At 38.4% G+C, this 20,089-nt stretch overlaps 3 protein-coding genes across 4 annotated transcripts; all 3 read left to right on the top strand.

Moving 5' to 3' along the window:
- The first annotated feature begins 2,287 nt into the window (after positions 1 to 2,287).
- Positions 2,288 to 3,524, top strand: LOC104595863 (methyl jasmonate esterase 1). Its single transcript, XM_010256800.3, has 3 exons — positions 2,288 to 2,785; positions 2,876 to 3,016; positions 3,114 to 3,524. The coding sequence occupies exons 1-3, from the start codon at positions 2,423 to 2,425 to the stop codon at positions 3,396 to 3,398; spliced, it is 789 nt and encodes a 262-aa protein (XP_010255102.1). The 5' UTR covers positions 2,288 to 2,422; the 3' UTR covers positions 3,399 to 3,524.
- A 6,583-nt stretch (positions 3,525 to 10,107) lies between these two features.
- LOC104595862 (salicylic acid-binding protein 2-like) lies at positions 10,108 to 11,897 on the top strand. 2 transcript variants are annotated; one of them, XM_010256799.3, is made up of 3 exons: positions 10,112 to 10,524; positions 11,218 to 11,352; positions 11,508 to 11,897. In XM_010256799.3, the coding sequence occupies exons 1-3, from the start codon at positions 10,168 to 10,170 to the stop codon at positions 11,790 to 11,792; spliced, it is 777 nt and encodes a 258-aa protein (XP_010255101.1). In that variant the 5' UTR covers positions 10,112 to 10,167; the 3' UTR covers positions 11,793 to 11,897. The 2 variants fall into 2 exon arrangements, with proteins under 2 accessions (XP_088743375.1, XP_010255101.1); XM_088887249.1 differs by lacking the exon at positions 11,218 to 11,352 and having other exon boundaries at positions 10,108 to 10,524.
- Positions 11,898 to 19,174: 7,277 nt separating this feature from the next.
- LOC104595968 (uncharacterized) lies at positions 19,175 to 19,777 on the top strand. The gene has a single exon (XM_010256915.1). The coding sequence runs from the start codon at positions 19,175 to 19,177 to the stop codon at positions 19,775 to 19,777; it is 603 nt and encodes a 200-aa protein (XP_010255217.1).
- The last annotated feature ends 312 nt before the right edge of the window (positions 19,778 to 20,089 follow it).

Here is a 20,089-nt window from a genome sequence, read left to right as displayed (position 1 = left end):
ATGCATAATTTTTAATTATTTAAAAAGTTGAAAATATAAAACAATTGTTTACTCTTATGTGATTCCATTAGGGTCATTTAATAGAACAAATCGTATAGTTTTACATATTTACTTAAACCTACCTTATAGTTTTCATTTTATTAAAACATCCCATATATTTTAGAACTTATTTACTTAATCAACCTTTCATTAAGGAGTGTTTGTTTTTCCATTAGACCCATGATTTTTTATTCCAAAAATACCCTTAACACTTTTTTTTATAGAAAACAAAACTAACCAAATATAGTTAATAGAGTGGTTGTCCGTGTCTTATAAAGGGCAAAAATAGTATTTTTATTTTTATTTTCTTTTGATTAAATTTATTTAAATGAAAATTAGGGTTAACACTATCATTTTCCATTGTCATCTAATGGAAGATTGGTTAAATCGATTGCAAATTATAAGTGGTGTTTTAGTAAAATTTTAACTATAGGGTAGATTTTAGTAAATCTATGAAACTATAAGGGTTATTTTAGTAAATGACCCCTTCTATTATTTAGTTTTCGCTCCCCCGCTAGTAAAGAAAATTAAGACATAAGAGGTTTTTTAATTTTGAAACATGAAAAGGTAAAATTAAAAGAGGTGAGAGGGGGGATTAAGAATGATTTGAAGAAGAGTAATGATAAATTTTAGGGATAATGACCCATACCCCCATTGTCAGAATTTGTAGGTTCAAAGTATATTTGGGGTAGGTGCCAATTCGGAATTGATGACAATTCATAGGCGGGTATGGATGCATAAGGTGTGGTTTTTGGACGTTTTGAATGTTTATATCTGTGCAGGTGGGAATCAGAGATCTGCATTGGATGTATCCGTACTTCTCTGTAAATTTTAATAGAGAAAATTAAGACATAAGAGAGGATTTTTGAGAAGATAATTATGTACTTTGAGATATATCAGACTTGGGATTCTACAAAATATATAAGATATATCAGACTATATGATAGAATAATTTAAAAGTTTTGATTTTTATTTTGATAATAATTTTTCACACGTGTAAAGAAAGAGAGAAGAGGAGACCCGGTGTGAGAAAATGGTGAGAGAGAGAGAGAGAGAGATCCCTCCACAGTCCACACTCCTCGTTCTAGTATATTTATAGCAAATCCAAATAGCAAATGAATTCGATTACTTGGGTTGGTCGGTTTCATCAGTTTGATGAATAAACCTAATTGAAAATAATTAATGTTATTTTTGTATTATACAAAATTTATTAAAAGTAGTATATAAAATATGCATAATTTTTAATTATTTAAAAAGTTGAAAATATAAAACAATTGTTTACTCTTATGTGATTCCATTAGGGTCATTTAATAGAACAAATCGTATAGTTTTACATATTTACTTAAACCTACCTTATAGTTTTCATTTTATTAAAACATCCCATATATTTTAGAACTTATTTACTTAATCAACCTTTCATTAAGGAGTGTTTGTTTTGCCATTAGACCCATGATTTTTTATTCCAAAAAATACACTTAACACTTTTTTTTTATAGAAAACAAAACTAACCAAATATAGCTAATAGAGTGGTTGTCCGTGTCTTATAAAGGGCAAAAATAGTATTTTTATTTTTATTTTCTTTTGATTAAATTTATTTAAATGAAAATTAGGGTTAACACTATCATTTTCCATTGTCATCTAATGGAAGATTGGTTAAATCGATTGCAAATTATTAGTGGTGTTTTAGTAAAATTTTTACTATATGGTAGATTTTAGTAAATCTATGAAACTATAAGGGTTATTTTAGTAAATGACCCCTTCTATTATTTAGTTTTCGCTCCCCCGCTAGTAAAGAAAATTAAGACATAAGAGGTTTTTTAATTTTGAAACATGAAAAGGTAAAATTAAAAGAGGTGAGAGGGGGGATTAAGAATGATTTGAAGAAAAGTAATGATAAATTTTAGGGATAATGACCCATACCCCCATTGTCAGAATTTGTAGGTTCAAAGTATATTTGGGGTAGGTGCCAATTCGGAATTGATGACAATTCACAGGCGGGTATGGATGCATAAGGTGTGGTTTTTGGACGTTTTGATTGTTTATATCTGTGCATGTGGGAATCAGAGATCTGCATTGGATGTATCCGTATTTCTCTGTAAATTTTAATAGAGAAAATTAAGACATAAGAGAGGATTTTTGAGAAGATAATTATGTACTTTGAGAAGATAATTATGTACTTTTGAGAAGATAATTAAGATATATCAGACTTGGGATTCTATAAAAGTTTTGATTTTTATTTTGATAATAATTTTTCAAATGTGTAAAAAAAGAGAGAAGAGGAGACCGGTGTGAGAAAATGCTAGTATATTTATAGCAAATCCAAATAGCAAATGAATTCGATTAAGTAGAATAGAAACCGCAGAAGCAAGCAATTGATTAATTAATGGGTGGCTCGAAGCATTTTGTTCTGGTTCATGGTGCTGGTCATGGAGCATGGTGTTGGTACAAACTGCTGGCGTTGCTGAAATCTGCAGGTTACCGAGTGACAGCACTAGATCTGGGAGCCAGTGGCGTCAACCCAAAGAAGCTGGATCAGATTGCGTCGGTTTTCGAATACGTGCTACCTCTGATGAACTTCATGGCCGCTCTCCCTGAAGAAGAAAGGGTGATCCTTGTGGGTCACAGTCTCGGCGGCATAGCTATTTCCCTAGCCATGGAGAGCTTCTCCCGGAAGATTTCCGTCGCTGTTTTCGCCACCGCCATCATGCCCAACACTGCATCTCCTCCTGCAGCCATTCTACAAGAGGTGAATTCTTAATTGTTGTTACCTGCAACAAACAAATCAAAATTTTAAATATCCCTTTTCACTTTCTCCCCTCTGAATTCTGATCGTCAGTTATTTGGAAGAACGCCACCGGAATCTTTATCGGGAATAAATTTTACTCTGGGTCCTCGGCCGGAGAGCCTTATTCCGACTTCAATAACATTTGGCCCGGAGTATTTGGCACCGAGAATGTATAACTGCTGCCAGCCGGAGGTAAGTACTAATTAAATTTCCATAAACAAGACAAACGACACGATTTGGTTGATCAATATAAAAATTAATGGGTTTGTCATATGGAATAATGTTATAGGATGTTACGCTGGGTACATTGCTGGTGAGACCGGCGGCTTTGTTCGGAGAAGATTTATGGAATGAAGACACAGCATTGTTATCGGAGGAGAGGTATGGATCGGTGAGGAGGGTTTTTGTGGTATGTGATGGAGATAAAGTGATGGACGAAAGCTTCCAGTGGTGGATGATAGATAATTATCCAACCAAAGAGGTGAAAGTGATTAGGGGTTCTGATCATATGGTTATGCTCTCAAAGCCTCTTGAGTTTTACTTTTGTTTACAGGAGATAGCTGACAAGTATTAGGAACTTTCTCCAACACTTTTATTCCAATTTCCAACTATGACAGGTGTTGTATCTTATTCATACTACACTGTTGGTACTGTAGGTGATGTGACTATTTATCAAAAAAAGGAAATATCTATGATGCCATACTTGAAAAGCATTTCATCAATCATAAACTTTCGTGAATTTTGATGAAAATCCATTGATTGGTTAATAAATTTTTCTAGTATCATATCTTTTAAATAAAATTATTTTATTTCAGTTTAAAGGAGGATTTTTTTTGAAATTAAATTTTCTATTCTAGAAAATTTGCAGTGTAAGGATGCAAGTGGGATACGGGGTTGGGGCCATTCAAATTTCTTTTTTTTTTTTTAAATAAAATCCTCAAACCCTAGCCAGCCCAAATAATTGCCCTACTATTATTTGAAGAAAAATTACATAACACTCAAAAAAAAAAAAAAAAAAACAAATAATTGTCCCACTATTACCGGTCAAGTGCTTATATGCTTTTACTCTTGAATTGTTTTTTTGGTACCATTCCTCTTTCTACATCAAACCTTGCTCATTTTAATACAAATTGATAGTATTTTAAATCAAACACAGTTGATGTAATGTTTTGTTTTTTCTTCTATATATTATTTTTTTAATGGCTAAAATATACTATTATAAGAAACTATTTACATCTATATCACAATTCAACCAGGGAGGGGGGTCACCTTCCCAAAAATATAATTTTCACAACATTTAGCCATGCTCGTCATAGCTTGTGCAGGTATATTACCAGTTTTAACAATATATTTAATTCTTGAAAACAAAAGATAGAAAGTTGTCCATTCTGTCCCTCTGAGAAAATTGCCCCCAAAAGATAGAAAGACTTCTCAAAAACCACACGAATAGTAGATATCAATTTATCAACCAATCAGGTTTGGTTTCTAAAAATAAAATTATTTCTAGCAATCCACACATAATAACAAAAAATTGCCATCCAAGTTAGTACCTTAGCTTTGTCCATACCTACATAAAAAATATTCAAAATACTAATAATAGTGTTAGTCGAATTAGGTGTAAGAAAAAAAATTCAGTCCTCACATTCCAAGGAGAGTTGAACCACAGAGCCCTAGCAATTGGACAATTAAAGAACAAATGTAAAAACATCCTCATTTAAATCATCACAGAAGACACTGGGAATAAAAACATCAAGTCCTCTCACATGCATAAAGGAATTAACTGGAACAAAGTTATGGATCACTCTCCATACAAACAACTTATATCTAGGAGCAATTTTTTAGTTTCCAAACTTTCCTAATTAATTTCTCATGCATTAAAGGTAATCGGAATTCCCTTCTTTGCCATATAGCTAGATAAGCATTCTTCAAACTCAAAGACCCCATTCTTTGCTAAAGTCCAACAAAACCTTTCAGTTTGAAAATTCCTAAAAATATGCACATTCCAAACATGAGCCGCCCAACTTTCTCCAAGATAATGAGAAATTGCTTGGGAATTCCAATTTCCTTCCGAATCAAAAAGGTTATTGAACATGATATTTACATCTTGTCGAATAACGTGGCCAATAGGAACAATAAAACTTTCACCAATTTGGATCTAAGGCACATTCCAAATATTCTCCTGAGAATCCAAAGACAGTTTATAAACTAGATTATTCTTGAGAAGAAAAAGAGATTTATAGATACTTTTCCAAACTCTAGAATAATTAGATTTCAGTATAGGGAAAAATGCAATGAGAATGCACATATTTACTTCTCAACAATTTCACCCACAGGCTGTGATCTCGGTTTATAAAAATCCAGGCTAACTTTAATTGAAAAGAAACATTTATTTCATTAGCTTTCCAAACTCCCAATCCCCCATACGAAATAGGAGAACAGAACTGATTCCAATTTGTCCAAGAAAAACCTTTAGAATTCTTTCCAAAAGACCACCAAAGTTTCCTTTGAATTTTAACAATTTTTTTCATTCAAGTCCAACAGAAGTGAAACATCAGACATGGCATGATTAGGAATGGATTGAAGGGCCGATTTTAAAAGAACCAGCTTCCCAACTTGAGACAAATTTGCAGCTTTGTGACTAATATATTAGTCATTTATCGAGGGGTTATTTTGTTGTTTTCTGACTAATCAAAACAGGCAAATGCTATTAGGTGGAGTATTATTCACTTATTTATCTATATTACTTTAAGTGAATACTTGCCTTAGGTTCAGTGTAGGTCATAAAATTAAAATCCAAACAATGTGTATAATATAAGGTATGCATAGTGCAATGTCTTGCACTAGTCTTATAAGAAATGAACTTGCTAGTTTCTACTACACAACCCCTCCTATGTGTTCCTTGTTATGACACACCGGGTCTCATAAAGTTTGTTGTTGAGGTTTTTTTTTCACTTCTTCTATGGATAAATGTTATTTAACGTGCTAGTATGACATTTGAAAAGATTCTGAATCACCAGCCAATAAAACATGTTCCAACAACCTATCAACATCATCTGATTCCGCATAGCTCATATATGATGAATCCAACTTTTGTGGTGTTTCGCAGTGAGATATGCGATGTGAGACCAAGTTAATAGGGTGTTGGAACATATTTTGTTGGCAGTTGATTTCAACTCGTTTAAAAATGTAGTAAATTTATGATACATTAAAGATATGATAGAGATTGAATTTTGTCTTTTTACTTATAAATACTCCATATGGGCAAGGTGCTATATGCCATAACTGGTCAATAGGTCCGTAGGATTAATGAGAGGGCACACATACAGGCCCATTGACTTAATGACACAGCTTGTTTTAGTATGGGGTTGTTGGCCTTCCCGTAATTATACATGGATAAAAATATTTTCATGTTTTGACTTTTATCATAATAAATAATTGTTTTTTTTGGAGAAGCACGGACAGACCTAATGCAGATTTCTGAATTCCACTGCAGATCTATAAATATTCAAAATGTAGGGTTCTATGATATGGAAAAGACATGATATCCAAAAGACATCTGACCAATCAATTGAAATCATAAATTTGGTAGTAAATCAGGTGTTATTTATCAAAATTCATGGGTGAGTTTTGATTGATCAAAACTTTTTCCATATCATATCTTTCCTGCATCATAGATTTTCCCGCATATGTATTTATGTTATTTTATATTTACATATTATTATATGAAAATTATGATATAATATTATTATATATGTACAAAATAAATTTATACAAAAAAAGTCTTAGGCTCAGAATCTGAGCTGGGCCTAGATTGTAGCCCTTATCATAGGTGAAAAGCCGGGCCTGGCTTGGGCCATAATTAATCTGAGCTGGGCCTAGACAACATATATAATATTATTATATATGTTGTCTTAAAACCATGTTCACCAAAAAAACTGCTAGATTGAATACCATTCCTTGTCTATCTTATATCATGTGGAATAGTTCATCTACTGTTTTGAATGTGAAATAAATATCCAACATGTCCTTTTGTGCTATGGATCATCCGAGCACTGTTCAACCTAAAATCTTAAGTCATTAGATAAGAAAAATCAAAACCTTCGAATGATGAAATAGATGTGGGCCAAGATTAAAATGTATATACGCAGAAACCATTAAGTTGGAATTTAATCCGTGACGTCATTTTTACTTTTCCCGTGGAGTCGCTGAATTAACTTTGATGATCACATTTTTGTGCATTGACAGGCAAGATAAAACAAATTCGGGTTAGTTGGAACCAATGACGAGGTTCCTCGTCTGTAATAAATTCATAGGCCTCACTGTAAAAGGTACAAGTCCTATGTATTTAAATAATGACATGGATCATTGGTTCTACAGCCTATTGAACAGCCATTGCATTGAGCCAAACCTTGCTCGAAACATGGGGGTCTACTTGAGAGGCCAGTCAAGTAGCCGATTCACTGTTTCATGAAGGTTTATGGGGTTCATTTACCCCCATGTTTTTTGGGGAGAATACCCCTTGAGCTGTGTAATTGATTTTCCTGTTCTAGGTTTCTAGCCCTAGCCCAGGTATACAATGCGACTCTCTTCCTTATCATTATATATCATTTTATTCATCAAAAGTCCTTCATTATCACTATATCACCCTGAGCTTGATTAAATGCCCGTTTGTCAATATAAAAGAAATCTCTCTCTCTTATATATATATATAAAATAAGCATGCTCTCCTGTTTAATGCAGAGCAAGCCATGAGCAGTGGTGACAGAATTTCGTGAAAGTAAATACAATGTCAACACTCTGAAAGCACAGCATAGGCATTCAGCTCCAAACACATGATTCCGATGTGAGGGTGAATGCTGTGATCTCAGAGTTCTTGCTTCTAACAAATCCGGTTCATATTATATGGATTATGAATCTTGATACTTTTCCTCACAAAGCACTCCACACACCAACTGCATTGGGAACATATACAGCATCAACATGCTTTGCGGTTGGTGGGACCGTGCAAAAAACGTGATGGGATTTGCTAGTTCCTCGCAAACAAACGCCTCACAGTCGCATTCACTGTGCATTCGAAATTTCTCCTCTGAATAATAACAAATAAGTACGAGAGATATTCCCACTACAAACCAAATTGATGTTGGCTAGCCAGGCCCAGCCTATTACGGTTGAGAGGCCCGGCCCACTAATGCCTGACAACGCCAGCCACAATAGGGGGAGCCTTGCTGCCTTCGTACGAAGCCAACCGCGGAGCAGTTAGGCGTACTCACAAGGATCTGTTGCCTGACTTCGTATGACTCTCATCTGATGCATTCATCTCTACCTGCCTCCGGATCGCTCAAGTATAAATATGAGGTAACTCTCCTCTCCACCTGCCTCCGGACCGCTCAAGTATAAATATGAGGTAACTCTCCCTTGACAAGAGATCCAGATCCCAGAATCTTGATCCGGCTCCCTCATTTACTTCCAATGCCTTGAATTAAATTCTTGCACCTACCTTGCTTCACTAGCATTTACTCATGTGGATCTAGTGCATCCAAGGACCACCACCGAGACCTTGTTTGCACCTTCCCCCACTTTACTCCTCGTGCTAACTTGAGCGTTGGAGCCTTCGCCTCGGGTCTCCACCCGAGGCTTCTAACATCTCTTGTTTTGTAGTATCTCGGATCTCCAGGGACCTCGTCACCAAGCCGACGATTTGTAGTCCTCGACTTCTACCTTACTCCACGAAGGGAGCATCTCGCCTCGGTCTACATTCCTCGGCCTTGGCTTACCCTCCTTTGAATCCTCAAAACCTTCAGCTTGCCTTCGGAACTTGGGAGCGAAATTACCCTGTTGCCCTCGACTAATCTGGGCAACAAAAATTGACGCCATTTGTGGGAAACATTGTTGAGACGATTCCCTAAAACTCACACGAAGAAAATCTCTAAGTCCTCCTAAGTTCAAAAGTTATGGTGTGAAGAACTAGGAACAACCAGAACCTGGTCACCTATGAGCAGTTTCAGGCAGTCCTTGATCGTTTGGACCACCTCACTCAGCGTATAGAAGAAGTCTGCCCCCGAGCAGGAGGTCCCTCTCGAGGTGACCGCCTCGCTGGGGTGTCAGAGGACTAGGGCCGACATGAGCACGTCGAGCCCCTAGCCCTTAACTAGGGCGACAATCAGCTAGCTGAACAATCGGAGTCGAGCAACAGCTGACACCCCAGTAAACCTCGAAGGAATTTCCGACCTCCCAGTCGAAGAGAAGTGTCTCCTCTCTCTGCACTTTGGTCAATACAAGTCTGAATCCGCTAATCCAGAACAAGGCCTGCTCTAAGGAACTGAACCAAGGGGGCAACAATACGAGGAACACGTCCCTGTGAACCGCTCTGGATTTCTCCTCCAAGTATCGTTGGTATTGTGTCAAGACCTGCACGATGAGATCTATAAGGTCCTGATCGCGTGAATCGTTCGAAGGAAGAAGAAGGTGAATAGGATTTTTGCCCTGATTTGATATTTTTAAAAAATGTAACCTATTTTGGAGATTATATTAAAAAAAATTACTTTTATTGATATTTGGGGCCAAAAGTTGCCTTTATCAACAACAAGAACCCCTAGTTTTAATTCATGGAAATTAAGATATTCAAAAATAGTGGAGTGTTGTGAGTAGAGGTGGATTTGAGCCGAGACGAGCTCAGTCGATAGCTAGTTATTTGAGTTCAGTTCGTCAAGATAGGATAAGGCTCGAGTTTCAGCTCGAGCTCGATTCAAGTTAGAGACTTGAGCTCGACTTCGATTTGAGTGAAAAAGCTCATAAGCTCAGTCTTGGCTCACTAAGACATTATGAGGTTTGAGCTAGAGACTTGAGCTCGAGTGAAAAGCTTATAAGCTCGAGCTTGACTGAGTCAAATGCTTTATAAAAGTAAAAAATTATATATAAAAAGTTATTTTTTCTTTGATATTAAAAAAATAATAATTATTTATTATTATTATTATTATATATAAATAAAAATATTGTATATGTATGTATGTATGTAGAAGTTTGATTAGGTTCGTAAGTCTCACGAGCCGAACTTTATTAAGCTCAAACTTGTTTCGATTAGCAAACGAGCCTATCAATTAGGCTTGAACTTGGTTCGAAGTTGGTTTAAACCGAATTAAGCCCGCATAACTTGTAAAAACTCGGCTGATTGTCACCACTAATTGTGAGCACGGGGTGAGGACATTTTTGTAAGGATGAAAAATCCATATAACTTGCCTACCACCCATTTTTTATCTATAAAAGTGAGGATCCAGCTAAAACAAACACCAATACAGGTCACCCCCCCCCCTTCTCTCTCTCTCCAAGTCTCCATCTCTGAGAGAATGAAGAAGCATTTCGTTCTGATACATGGCTTGTGCCATGGAGCTTGGTGCTGGTATAAGGTTAAACCTATGCTGGAGGCCGAGGGTCATCGGGTGACGGCCCTCGACCTTTCGGCATCAGGCATAAACACGAAGAAAATCGAGGAGATTCAAACAATGGCAGAGTACTCGGAGCCATTAACAGATTTGATGAAGTCGATCCCACCGGAAGAAAAAGTGATACTGGTAGGACACAGCTTGGGTGGACTTAGTCTTGGTGTTGCTATGGAGGAATTCCCACACAAAATATCAACAGCCATCTTCGTCACAGCTTTCATGCCGGATAGCTCGCACCCACCCTCTTATGTGTTGGATCAGGTACTCACTCCCTTTCCTTTCCTTCTCCTACTTCAATTCGTTAATCTGCAATTCCGAGCTTGGTTATTAATTAAAAAGAGAAAAGGGTATTATTGTCTTCCTTTTGCCTATATATATTAAGACAACGTAACTCGTGGTCTTGGTGGGGGAGGAGCTTTCAATCTTAGATAAGCATCCTCTTCCCTACGTGGAGCAATGATCACTGGTGATGGGATTTCCGATGTAATGCTGAATTCTGTGCTCTCAGAGTTTTTGCTTCCAACTCCAAGAGATCCCGTCTCTGGAATCTGGACTATGAATGTGGATCTGCTTGGTTTCTTCTAATTAAGGCCTCACCTAATCACCTTTTATTGAAATGAAATACTTGGCTGGAGAATTGTAATTTAAGGCGGAAGATATCTGCACAGGATATTATTTGAAGGCCGCTGATCATGTCAGATAACTTTTATGGGCTGTTACTTGAAACTCCTATCAAATGAATCCAAGTTGAAGCTGTGGACTGGTTTTCAAGCATTAATTTGTATTTGCAATGGCAGGTTCATTCACCCCGTACGATGTGGGGTCAACATTAAACTCTGGTTTAATTCTACCAAAATTATTTTTGTAAAAAGGATTATTAATTAATAGATATTTGGTAACATTTTACCTGTTTGTTTGTGTGTGATAAAAAATAAAAATAAAAATAATAAAAAGCTTTTTGAGAAAATTCCAGCAGAGGCGTGGCTAGATACTCAATTTTCATCGTCAGATAACTCTGGCAAGCCTGCACCATCCGTATTAATTGGCCCCAAGGACTTGTCCAGGTTTTATCATCTATGCTCCCCACAGGTACGTAATTTATATTAATTATTAACTCTGATATTATATCCTTAATTAATCTCAAGCATCTTCAATTATTAGTTCCTTTGATTTGAAATTACAGTCTCTAATGGGATTAATAAATTAAGAAGTAATATAGAGCTGGATCGATCATGATGGAACAGGATTTTAGCCTGGGAATGATGCTGATGAGAAGGGGTTCCGTGTTCCTAGAAGATTTATCAAAGGCCAAGGCGTTTTCAAATGAGAGATATGGTTCCGTTAAGCGCATTTACATTGTCATCAAAGAGGATCAAATAATTACTGAAAAATTTCAACGTTGGATGATCGAGAATAATCCTGTGCAACAGGTGAAGGAGATTGATGGTGCAGATCATATGGCCATGTTCTCAAACCCGGAGGATTTGTGTCGCTGTCTCTTGGAGATTGCTAATGATGCATCTCCTTGACTAAAATCTTGTATTTTTTTATGCATTAATTTATACTTTATTTGCATACTTTCTAAACTGAGCCTCAATGAATGATACTGAAGATAGAGTTGGTTCTGCTAATAATTCTGTGATGTACGATGACATGTTCTTAATTGACGTAAGATAGCTCAGATAATATTTTTTTTCCCAAAACATCTTTTTTGCTAGGGTGCTTATAAAAAAACAATAAACATAAAAAGCAAACCAAACCAAACCAAAAAATATCAATTCAGTTTTGCTTCCATACTTTTAAAAAAATTAAAGAATCTTTTTAGTTAACTTAGAAAAAACCAGAGGTTAATCAAACTGCCTGATATATATAGATATACCAGTTTGACTGCAATACAAGAAGGATATGATATTAGGAAAAACTTGTAATCAATCAAACAATATCATGATAGTGATAATCAATCAGATTATATTTATCAAAACTTATATGGAGTTGTGAATGGTCAAAGCTTTTCTATTATTGTGGGCTCGGATAGAAATGATCGCCCTTCTTTATCTGAAACAATAGAGTTCACAATTGGTACGACTGTGATTGATGCATTCCCTTACAACCATCCAATGAAACACAGGCACATTGGTGAAGGAAATTAAAACGCAGTTTAGATGATGGTTTTAACTTTTACAACCCTCCAATGAAACAGAGGCACATGCATTGAAATTCATTCATTATATTAGGATCAGGCTCGAAATCTTATTCGAATATGAAATTAAGTAAAAATGATCAAAATATTATAAATTATTTTTTGACCACTAAAATATTATGTTATTAATGAAGTGAACTAAAAATTACTTTTAATTGATGTAAAATGTTTTAAATAAAATTAATCGTAACTCGTGTGATGTATGGGCTTGTCAAGTATATTTATAGTAGGAGTTTTATGACAATATTCCTAATTAGATTAAGCTAAATCAAATCCATCCCAAGTTTTTTTTTTTTTTCTTGAATATAGGAGGGAAAATGCTCTATCACTCTAATATAAGCAACGGGTAAAGCAACCTCAAAGACAAAGGGTGTTGCTAGGGCAACCTGAGGAACCCTAATCCCCAGTTATACTACTCCTTTCCCTTTCCATGTAAAATTCCCCTCTCCCCCACCTTCACCCAATGATTAGCCCCCCAAAGCCACATTCATGTTTATTCTCCCATCCCCATCTATTTAATCAGGTTTTGACCCCTATAGAAAAAAATCTCAAAGATCATTGAGTTAGCTCTTTCAATGGAAAATTGATCATATTTTTTGGTTTAATTACCACCTAGCCCATTATTTTGTAAGATATAGTTGATTTTTTGGTTTAATTAGATTTTGACCCCTGTAGAAAATATTCTCAAAGATCATTGAGCTAGCTCTTTCAATGGAAAATTGGTCGTATTTGTTTTCGTTTAATTACCGGTTAACCCATTAATTTGTAAAATATAGTTGATTTTGGTCAAAGGACCTTGGATTCAGACTATATAATCATTGAATTGTTTGAAGTGGATACTCATTCACAAATTGGTAACTATTTTTTTTATAAATTAAATATTTTGTTATATTTATGATGAATATCATGATTTTCAAACCATCGTTGATCCAGACAATCAAACCATTCAACTCGAATACCGTTGAGGCAATCGGTTCTATCACCCTTAACCCGTATATGGGACAAAATCCATTAACTTGGTTAGCGACCTATTGATCCAAACAATTGAACCATTGACCCATTCGACTCGGACAATGGTTTTGACAGTTTTTTATTTTTTATTTTTTACATTGGAACAAATTATCCATTTGAAGCAAACGAACGAACTACTAACCCAAAAACCAGTGGCCAAAGTGATTCCATTTCCGGGCTAGTTTTTAAAACATTGGCGAATATCATAAATGAACCCATTTAATAATTAATAATAGTTTACTAATTATTGAAGTAAATTAAAAATTAAACCGGCTTGGTCTGACCATACTTGTCAATGATTATTTATTATTTATAATTAATTCAGCTAAACTAATTATAATAATTAGTGATTATTATTATTTATTAGAATAGCCATAACTAAAAATAATCAATCAGTAAATTGTATAATTAATCGGGCAGGACTGAACCGATTCATGTAACAATTATGGTTAGACCAAACACGGGCCAAAAGTAAAATGGTTTGATGGTCACACTCGGGTCGGAGTATCCATAATCCGATCCATTAAACCAATCTTCTTAACCTGAGTCTCGCTACAGTATATCATTCATGGAACGACTAAAGTAGCGGGTCTGGGTGAGGAACTGAGATTTGTTTCCGTCCCAATTCAGACAAACTAATTATTGGTGATTATAATACCCTCCCCTCCCAAGTGCTACTGCCAATTACGATTTAATGGAATGTCTATGAAGCTTACGCTAAATGGCTAAAGCAACATAAATCCATAAAGCTCCCACCTGCCTATGAACAGTTAATACTCCCACCTATTTCAGTAGTGTAATCTGAAGAATGGGCTACGATGGAATGTCTAAATTTCATCAAGGAGCTGGGCGTTTGCTCAGTTTTAATGGAGGACGTCAAGACGATACTTAAGTGGTTATTCAATGAGTTTAATTTCAAGGTTTGCCAAATATGACAGCCCATAGTATGAATACCTAATGAATCAGCTTCAATCGATGGTTGCAGGAAGGATGATTTATCCGCCCAGAAAGAGATGGGACAGAGTCCCTGTTTTGACGTCAAAATAAATAAATAAATAAATAAAACAAGAGAAAAATTAAGTTATTAATGAAACTGTTGTGTAGGCGTGTTAGTAGGGACTTTTACGTCTTGAAGCACTCGGGATTTTCTATTCATTTTTCTTATTCACTCTCTACTCGCCGTGAATTGGAGTCATACATCTCTTGAAGATGGTTGATGGATCGCGAAGGTCAAACAGGGTGCTTACGCGCAATCCAAAGTATGTGGACTAAAAAAAAAAAAAACCCTACATGCATGGCCCATGCAAATCAGCCCATCATGCATGGCCTATGCAACAACCCAATAGAGTAGGAATCGGTCAAGGAAGCCAGGGTGCTAGCCACAAGAATCGGTCAAAAAGTTAGGTTGTTAAGTTGTTAATTGTTAGTTGGTCTTAGCATGAGAATCGGCCAAATAAGTTAGTTTGTTATTCTTGTTAAGTTGTTAGTATGAGATGGCATAGTGATCGGCCATGTAGTTAGAAAGTTAATCCCTTACTTTGAGACTATCTCAGTGGTAGGAAGTTAGAACCTTTTGTATTTAAACACCATCCCACCACATGGATGGGGGCAGTTGAAAGTTAATAAACTCTTGTGGTCTTATTCTCACCCTAAGTAGAATACTCTATCTCTCTATCTTTGACTGGAACCTATCATTGGTATCAGAGCTAGGCACCATGGCCACTAACAAAGAAAGAATTGAGAGTTTGGAAGTTTGACTCGGGGGACTCCAAGCAAATTTGAGTAGGCTCGAGTTAAGGGTTAATGACAAGTTACACCAGCTCGAGGCAGCTATTAGTAGGATGTCCGAAGCCTTGTTGACTCGGCAGGAACCATCTCTGAGCCACGCCAATGGTCGCAGTGGACAGTCCTCCTCCGGACCTTCTCGTGACAACACAGAAAGAGCACGACCCATGTTCTCCTCAAAATTAGCCAAGCTCGAGTTTCCCAAGTATTCCGGTGATGACCCAACCGAATGGTTCGCCCGTGTTGACCAGTTCTTCAAATACCAGCACACCGAGGAACCCCAGAAAGTATCGCTCACCTCATTCCATTTGGAAGGGGAGGCAAACCAATGGTGGCAATGGTTACGTTGAACTTATCACGACGACGGGAAGGAGGTAACATGGAAGATTTTTGTAGAAGAGCTCTGGGCTAGTTTTGGCCCAATTGACTACGAAAACTTCGATGAGTCGTTATCAAAAATACGATAAACGGGGTCTCTGTGGGAATATCAGAAGGAGTTCGAAAGATTGGGCAATAGGGTGCACGGATGGACCCAAAAGGCGTTGGTGGGCATGTTCATGGGAGGTCTCAAAACAGACATAGCCGATGGAATTCGGATGTTCAAACCAAAATCTTTAAAGGAAGCCATGGAGTTCGAAAGATTGGGCAATAGGGTGCACGGATGGACCCAAAAGGCGTTGGTGGGCATGTTCATGGGAGGTCTCAAAACAGACATAGCCGATGGAATTCGGATGTTCAAACCAAAATCTTTAAAGGAAGCCATCAGCCTGGCGCGATTGAAGGATGAACAGCTGCGTCGTCATGAGAAGACTCTGCGTCTAGCCACCAGAACCATCGGCGACTCTTTGCCGACAAAGACGAAGGCGACTCCACCATTGAAACGTCTTTCTTGGACAAAAATGCAGAGGAGGCGTGTTCAAGGTCTATGTTTCAACTGCGACAAGAAATTTGGGCCCGGACACAAATGCAAGGGGCCGTAGCTGCTACTACTCGCTAGAGACTGTACCGACAATGAATCAGAGGATGACGAACAAAGCTTCACCGACCCGCACAAGGAGCCTGAATTATCACTCCATGCCCTTACGGGATGGTCGGTGGCTAGAACCATGCGCGTCACGACCAAGGTAGAATCACATGAACTGATTGTTCTTTTTGATAGTGGATCCACCCATAACTTCATCAACGACCGAATAGTCGAACTGCTGCACTTTCCGGTCGTGCCTACTGAGCCCTTCAATGTCAAAATAGCCAATGGCGAACCCCTTAAGTGCCGAGGAAGATTTGAAAATGTGCAAGTCTTACTACAAGGCATCGCGTTCACTTTAACACTCTATTCTTTACCATTGATTGGTTTGGACATGGTACTAGGAATCCATTGGCTCGAGCAATTGGGCACAGTGGCGTGTGATTGGAAGAAAATGACGATGGAGTTTTCTTGGGCCAACCAACACCGACTATTGAAGGGGGTCAACAACCAACCGATTCAGTCTATATCCTTCAAAGCATTCTCAAGGGGGATTAAGCAGGGACATTCATTATTTACTGTCTGTCTCCAAGCAGTCACGGAAGAAGTACCACCACAACTACACCCGGATATGCAGCAATTATTGGCCGAATTCAAAGATCTCTACCAAGAGCCCACACAGTTCTCACCGTGGAGAGAGATCGACCACTGCATCAATCTCAAAGAAGGAACGGAACCCGTCAATGTCCACCCGTACAGGTATGCCTATTTCCAAAAAGCTGAAATAGAAAAACATATACAAGACATGTTACGGTTGGGGCTAATACGATCTAGCACAAGTCCCTTTTCTTCCCTTGTCTTGCTAGTTAAAAAGAAGGATGGGACTTGGCGTTTTTGTACCGATTACTGGGCACTCAATGCCATGACCATTAAGGATCGATTTCCAATTCCAACGGTTGACAATATGCTAGATGAGCTACATGGAGCCTCCTTCTTTACTAAACTTGATTTACGATCCGGATACCATCAGGTACGGATCCACCCACGGGACATTCATAAAATGGCATTTCGCACACACAATGGTTACTATGAGTACTTGGTTATGCCCTTTGGCTTGTGTAATGCACCTTCCACCTTTCAGGCTATTATGAATTCAGTCTTTCGTCCCTATCTCCGAAAGTTTGTGCTAGTTTTCTTTGATGATATTCTTATTTGTAGTCCCAACTGGAGCATGCATCTTGAACATGTTAGAACATCTTTTGAGGTTTTAAGGCATCACCAATTTTTTATTAAGTTTAGTAAATGTATATTCGGCCAGCCAGAGGTGGAGTATCTGGGTCACATTGTCACTTCCCAAGGGGTCAAGGTAGACCAAGGGAAAATTGAGGCTATGCTTAAATGGCCTCAACCCACTCATATTACTGACTTGCGCGGCTTCTTAGGCCTTATAGGATATTACAGGAGGTTCGTCCGCAACTATGGTATCATAGCTCGACCCCTCACTAATCTTCTCAAAAAGGGTGAATTCCGCTGGACCACCGAAGCCCAAGAGGCATTTACAGCCTTAAAGAAAGCAATGACCACGACCCCCACACTGGCAATGCCTTGAGGAGCCTTTTATCATTGAGTCAGATGCTTCCGGGGCAGGTATTGGAGCAGTATTGATGCAACAGGGATGACCCATAGCATTCATGAGCCGAGCTCTAGGCGTCAACAAACAAACTTGGTCCACCTATGCCAAAGAGATGCTCGCCATTGTTCAGGCAATACAGACATGGCGACCTTACTTGTTGGGCTGAAAATTTTACGTCCAGACCGATCTGCGCAGCCTCAAGTATCTCTTGGAGCAACGCATTGGGACACCGGAACAACAAAAATGGGTGTCCAAACTGCTCGGGTACGACTATGAGATCATTTACAAGCCTGGACGGGAAAACTCTGTTGCAGATGCTCTATCGAGAGTACTAGGCAGTCCTAGCATTAATACTCTCTATATGCCTCAAACATCTCTGTGGGACACCATCAAGAAAGAAGCCAACACCCACCCCTACATGATCCACATCGGCAAGCTTGCAATGGAAAATCCTGGAGTTCCTTACACATGGAAGAATGGACTGGTATGTTACAAAAACTGGGTCGTGATTCCCCCTCGGTCCAACCTCGTCCCTACCCTCTTACAAGAATTTCATGACTCCCCGTATGGTGGACACTCGGGGGTACTCAGAACATACAAGCGTATGGCACAACAGTTCTATTGGCCCTCCATGTATAAAGATATTCAACAATATGTAGCCTCTTGTGTCATTTGTCAAAAAAATAAGGCGGACACTCTTATCCCCATATGGTGGACACTCAGGGGTACTCAGAACATACAAGCGTATGGCACAGCAGTTCTATTGGCCCTCCATGTATAGAGATATTCAACAATATGTAGCCTCTTGTGTCATTTGTCAAAAAAATAAGGCGGGCACTCTATCCCCGGCCAGACTGCTACAACCATTACCCGTTCCCTGCCAAGTATGGGACGACATCACCATGGACTTTATAGAAGGTCTACCACCCTCCAAAGGCAAAACCACTATTTTGTGGTAGTAGACAGTCTCACTAAATTAGCTCATTTCTTGACCTTACCACACTCCTATATGGCAAAATTTGTAGCCGAAAGGTTTGTAGAAGGAATTGTGAAGCTCCACGGTATGCCAAAGACGATCGTTAATGATAGAGATCCTATCTTCGTTAGCCACTTTTGGCGGGAATTCTTCAAGATGTTCGATACCAAATTGCAGATGAGCTCCGCCTATCATCCCCAGACTGATGGGTAGTCTGAAGTGGTCAATCGTTGTCTAGAGCAGTATCTTCATTGCTTTATTTTCCAACAACCGAGGAAGTGGAGCTCCTTCCTCCCATGGGCAGAATTTTGGTGTAACACCACCTACCATTCCTTTATCGGAATGACGCCCTTTAAAGCTCTTTATGGAAGACCACCACCTCATATTCCAAATTACCAAGGTGGAACATCCCTGGTAGAAGAGGTAGATCAAGCCAAGCTCTCTCGAGATGCCATTTTGCAGCAACTCAAAATAAACCTACATGCAGCAATTAACTGCATGACCCAAATGGCTAACTCTAAAAGAAGAGACGTGGAATTCCAGGTGGGCGATCTAGTCTTTCTCAAACTCCACCCGTACCGACAACAGACTGTTCATAGGCGAACCTATCACAAGCTGGCCAGTCGATATTATGAGCCATACCAAATTGAAGAACAAATCGGCAAGGTGGCCTATAAACTTCGACTTCCCGAGGGCTCGCGCATCCACCCAGTTTTTCACATTTCCCTACTCAAAAGACAGGTGGGCGAAATCACTGCCACTAGCACCGAATTACCACCCATAAACGAGGAGGGAGAACTTGTCACAGAACCGGTAGCCATTCTGGATACCCGTTGGGTGAAGAAAGGATCCACCTTCGTGGAAGAAAGCCTCGTTCAATGGAAGAACCTTCCCAACGAAGATGCCACATGGAAAATTCTCAAGAGTTGCGTGATAAGTACATAAACCTGGACCTTGAGGACAAGGTCCATCTACAAGATGGGGGCAATGATGGGCCGCGAAGGTCGAACAGGGTGCCTACGCGCAACTCAAAGTGTGTGGACTAAAAAAAAAACCTTCATGCATGGCCCATGCAAACCAGCCCATCATGCATGGCCCATGCAATGGCCCAATAGAGCAGGAATCAGTCAAAGAAGTCAGGGTGCTAGCCACAAGAATCGGTCAAGAAGTTAGGTTGTTAAGTTGTTAATTGTTAGTTGGTCTTAGCATGAGAATTGACCAAATAAGTTAGTTTGTTATTCTTGTTAAGTTGTTAGT

The sequence above is a fragment of the Nelumbo nucifera genome, chromosome 5 (assembly GCF_055504915.1).
Source record: "Nelumbo nucifera cultivar China Antique chromosome 5, China Antique-T2T, whole genome shotgun sequence".
NCBI classification, from domain to species: domain Eukaryota; kingdom Viridiplantae; phylum Streptophyta; class Magnoliopsida; order Proteales; family Nelumbonaceae; genus Nelumbo; species Nelumbo nucifera.
This window is presented reverse-complemented; position numbering and strand designations above follow the sequence as displayed.

Coding starts and splice junctions, on each gene's coding strand:
- LOC104595863 (XM_010256800.3), top strand. CDS start 2,423: ATGGGTGGCTCGAAGCATTTTGTTCTGGTTCATGGTGCTGGTCATGGA. Junction 2,786..2,875: donor CTGCAGCCATTCTACAAGAG/GTGAATTCTTAA, acceptor TCTGATCGTCAG/TTATTTGGAAGAACGCCACC. Junction 3,017..3,113: donor ATAACTGCTGCCAGCCGGAG/GTAAGTACTAAT, acceptor ATAATGTTATAG/GATGTTACGCTGGGTACATT.
- LOC104595862 (XM_010256799.3), top strand. CDS start 10,168: ATGAAGAAGCATTTCGTTCTGATACATGGCTTGTGCCATGGAGCTTGG. Junction 10,525..11,217: donor CCTCTTATGTGTTGGATCAG/GTACTCACTCCC, acceptor AATAATAAAAAG/CTTTTTGAGAAAATTCCAGC. Junction 11,353..11,507: donor ATCATCTATGCTCCCCACAG/GTACGTAATTTA, acceptor ATGATGGAACAG/GATTTTAGCCTGGGAATGAT.
- LOC104595968 (XM_010256915.1), top strand. CDS start 19,175: ATGACGCCCTTTAAAGCTCTTTATGGAAGACCACCACCTCATATTCCA.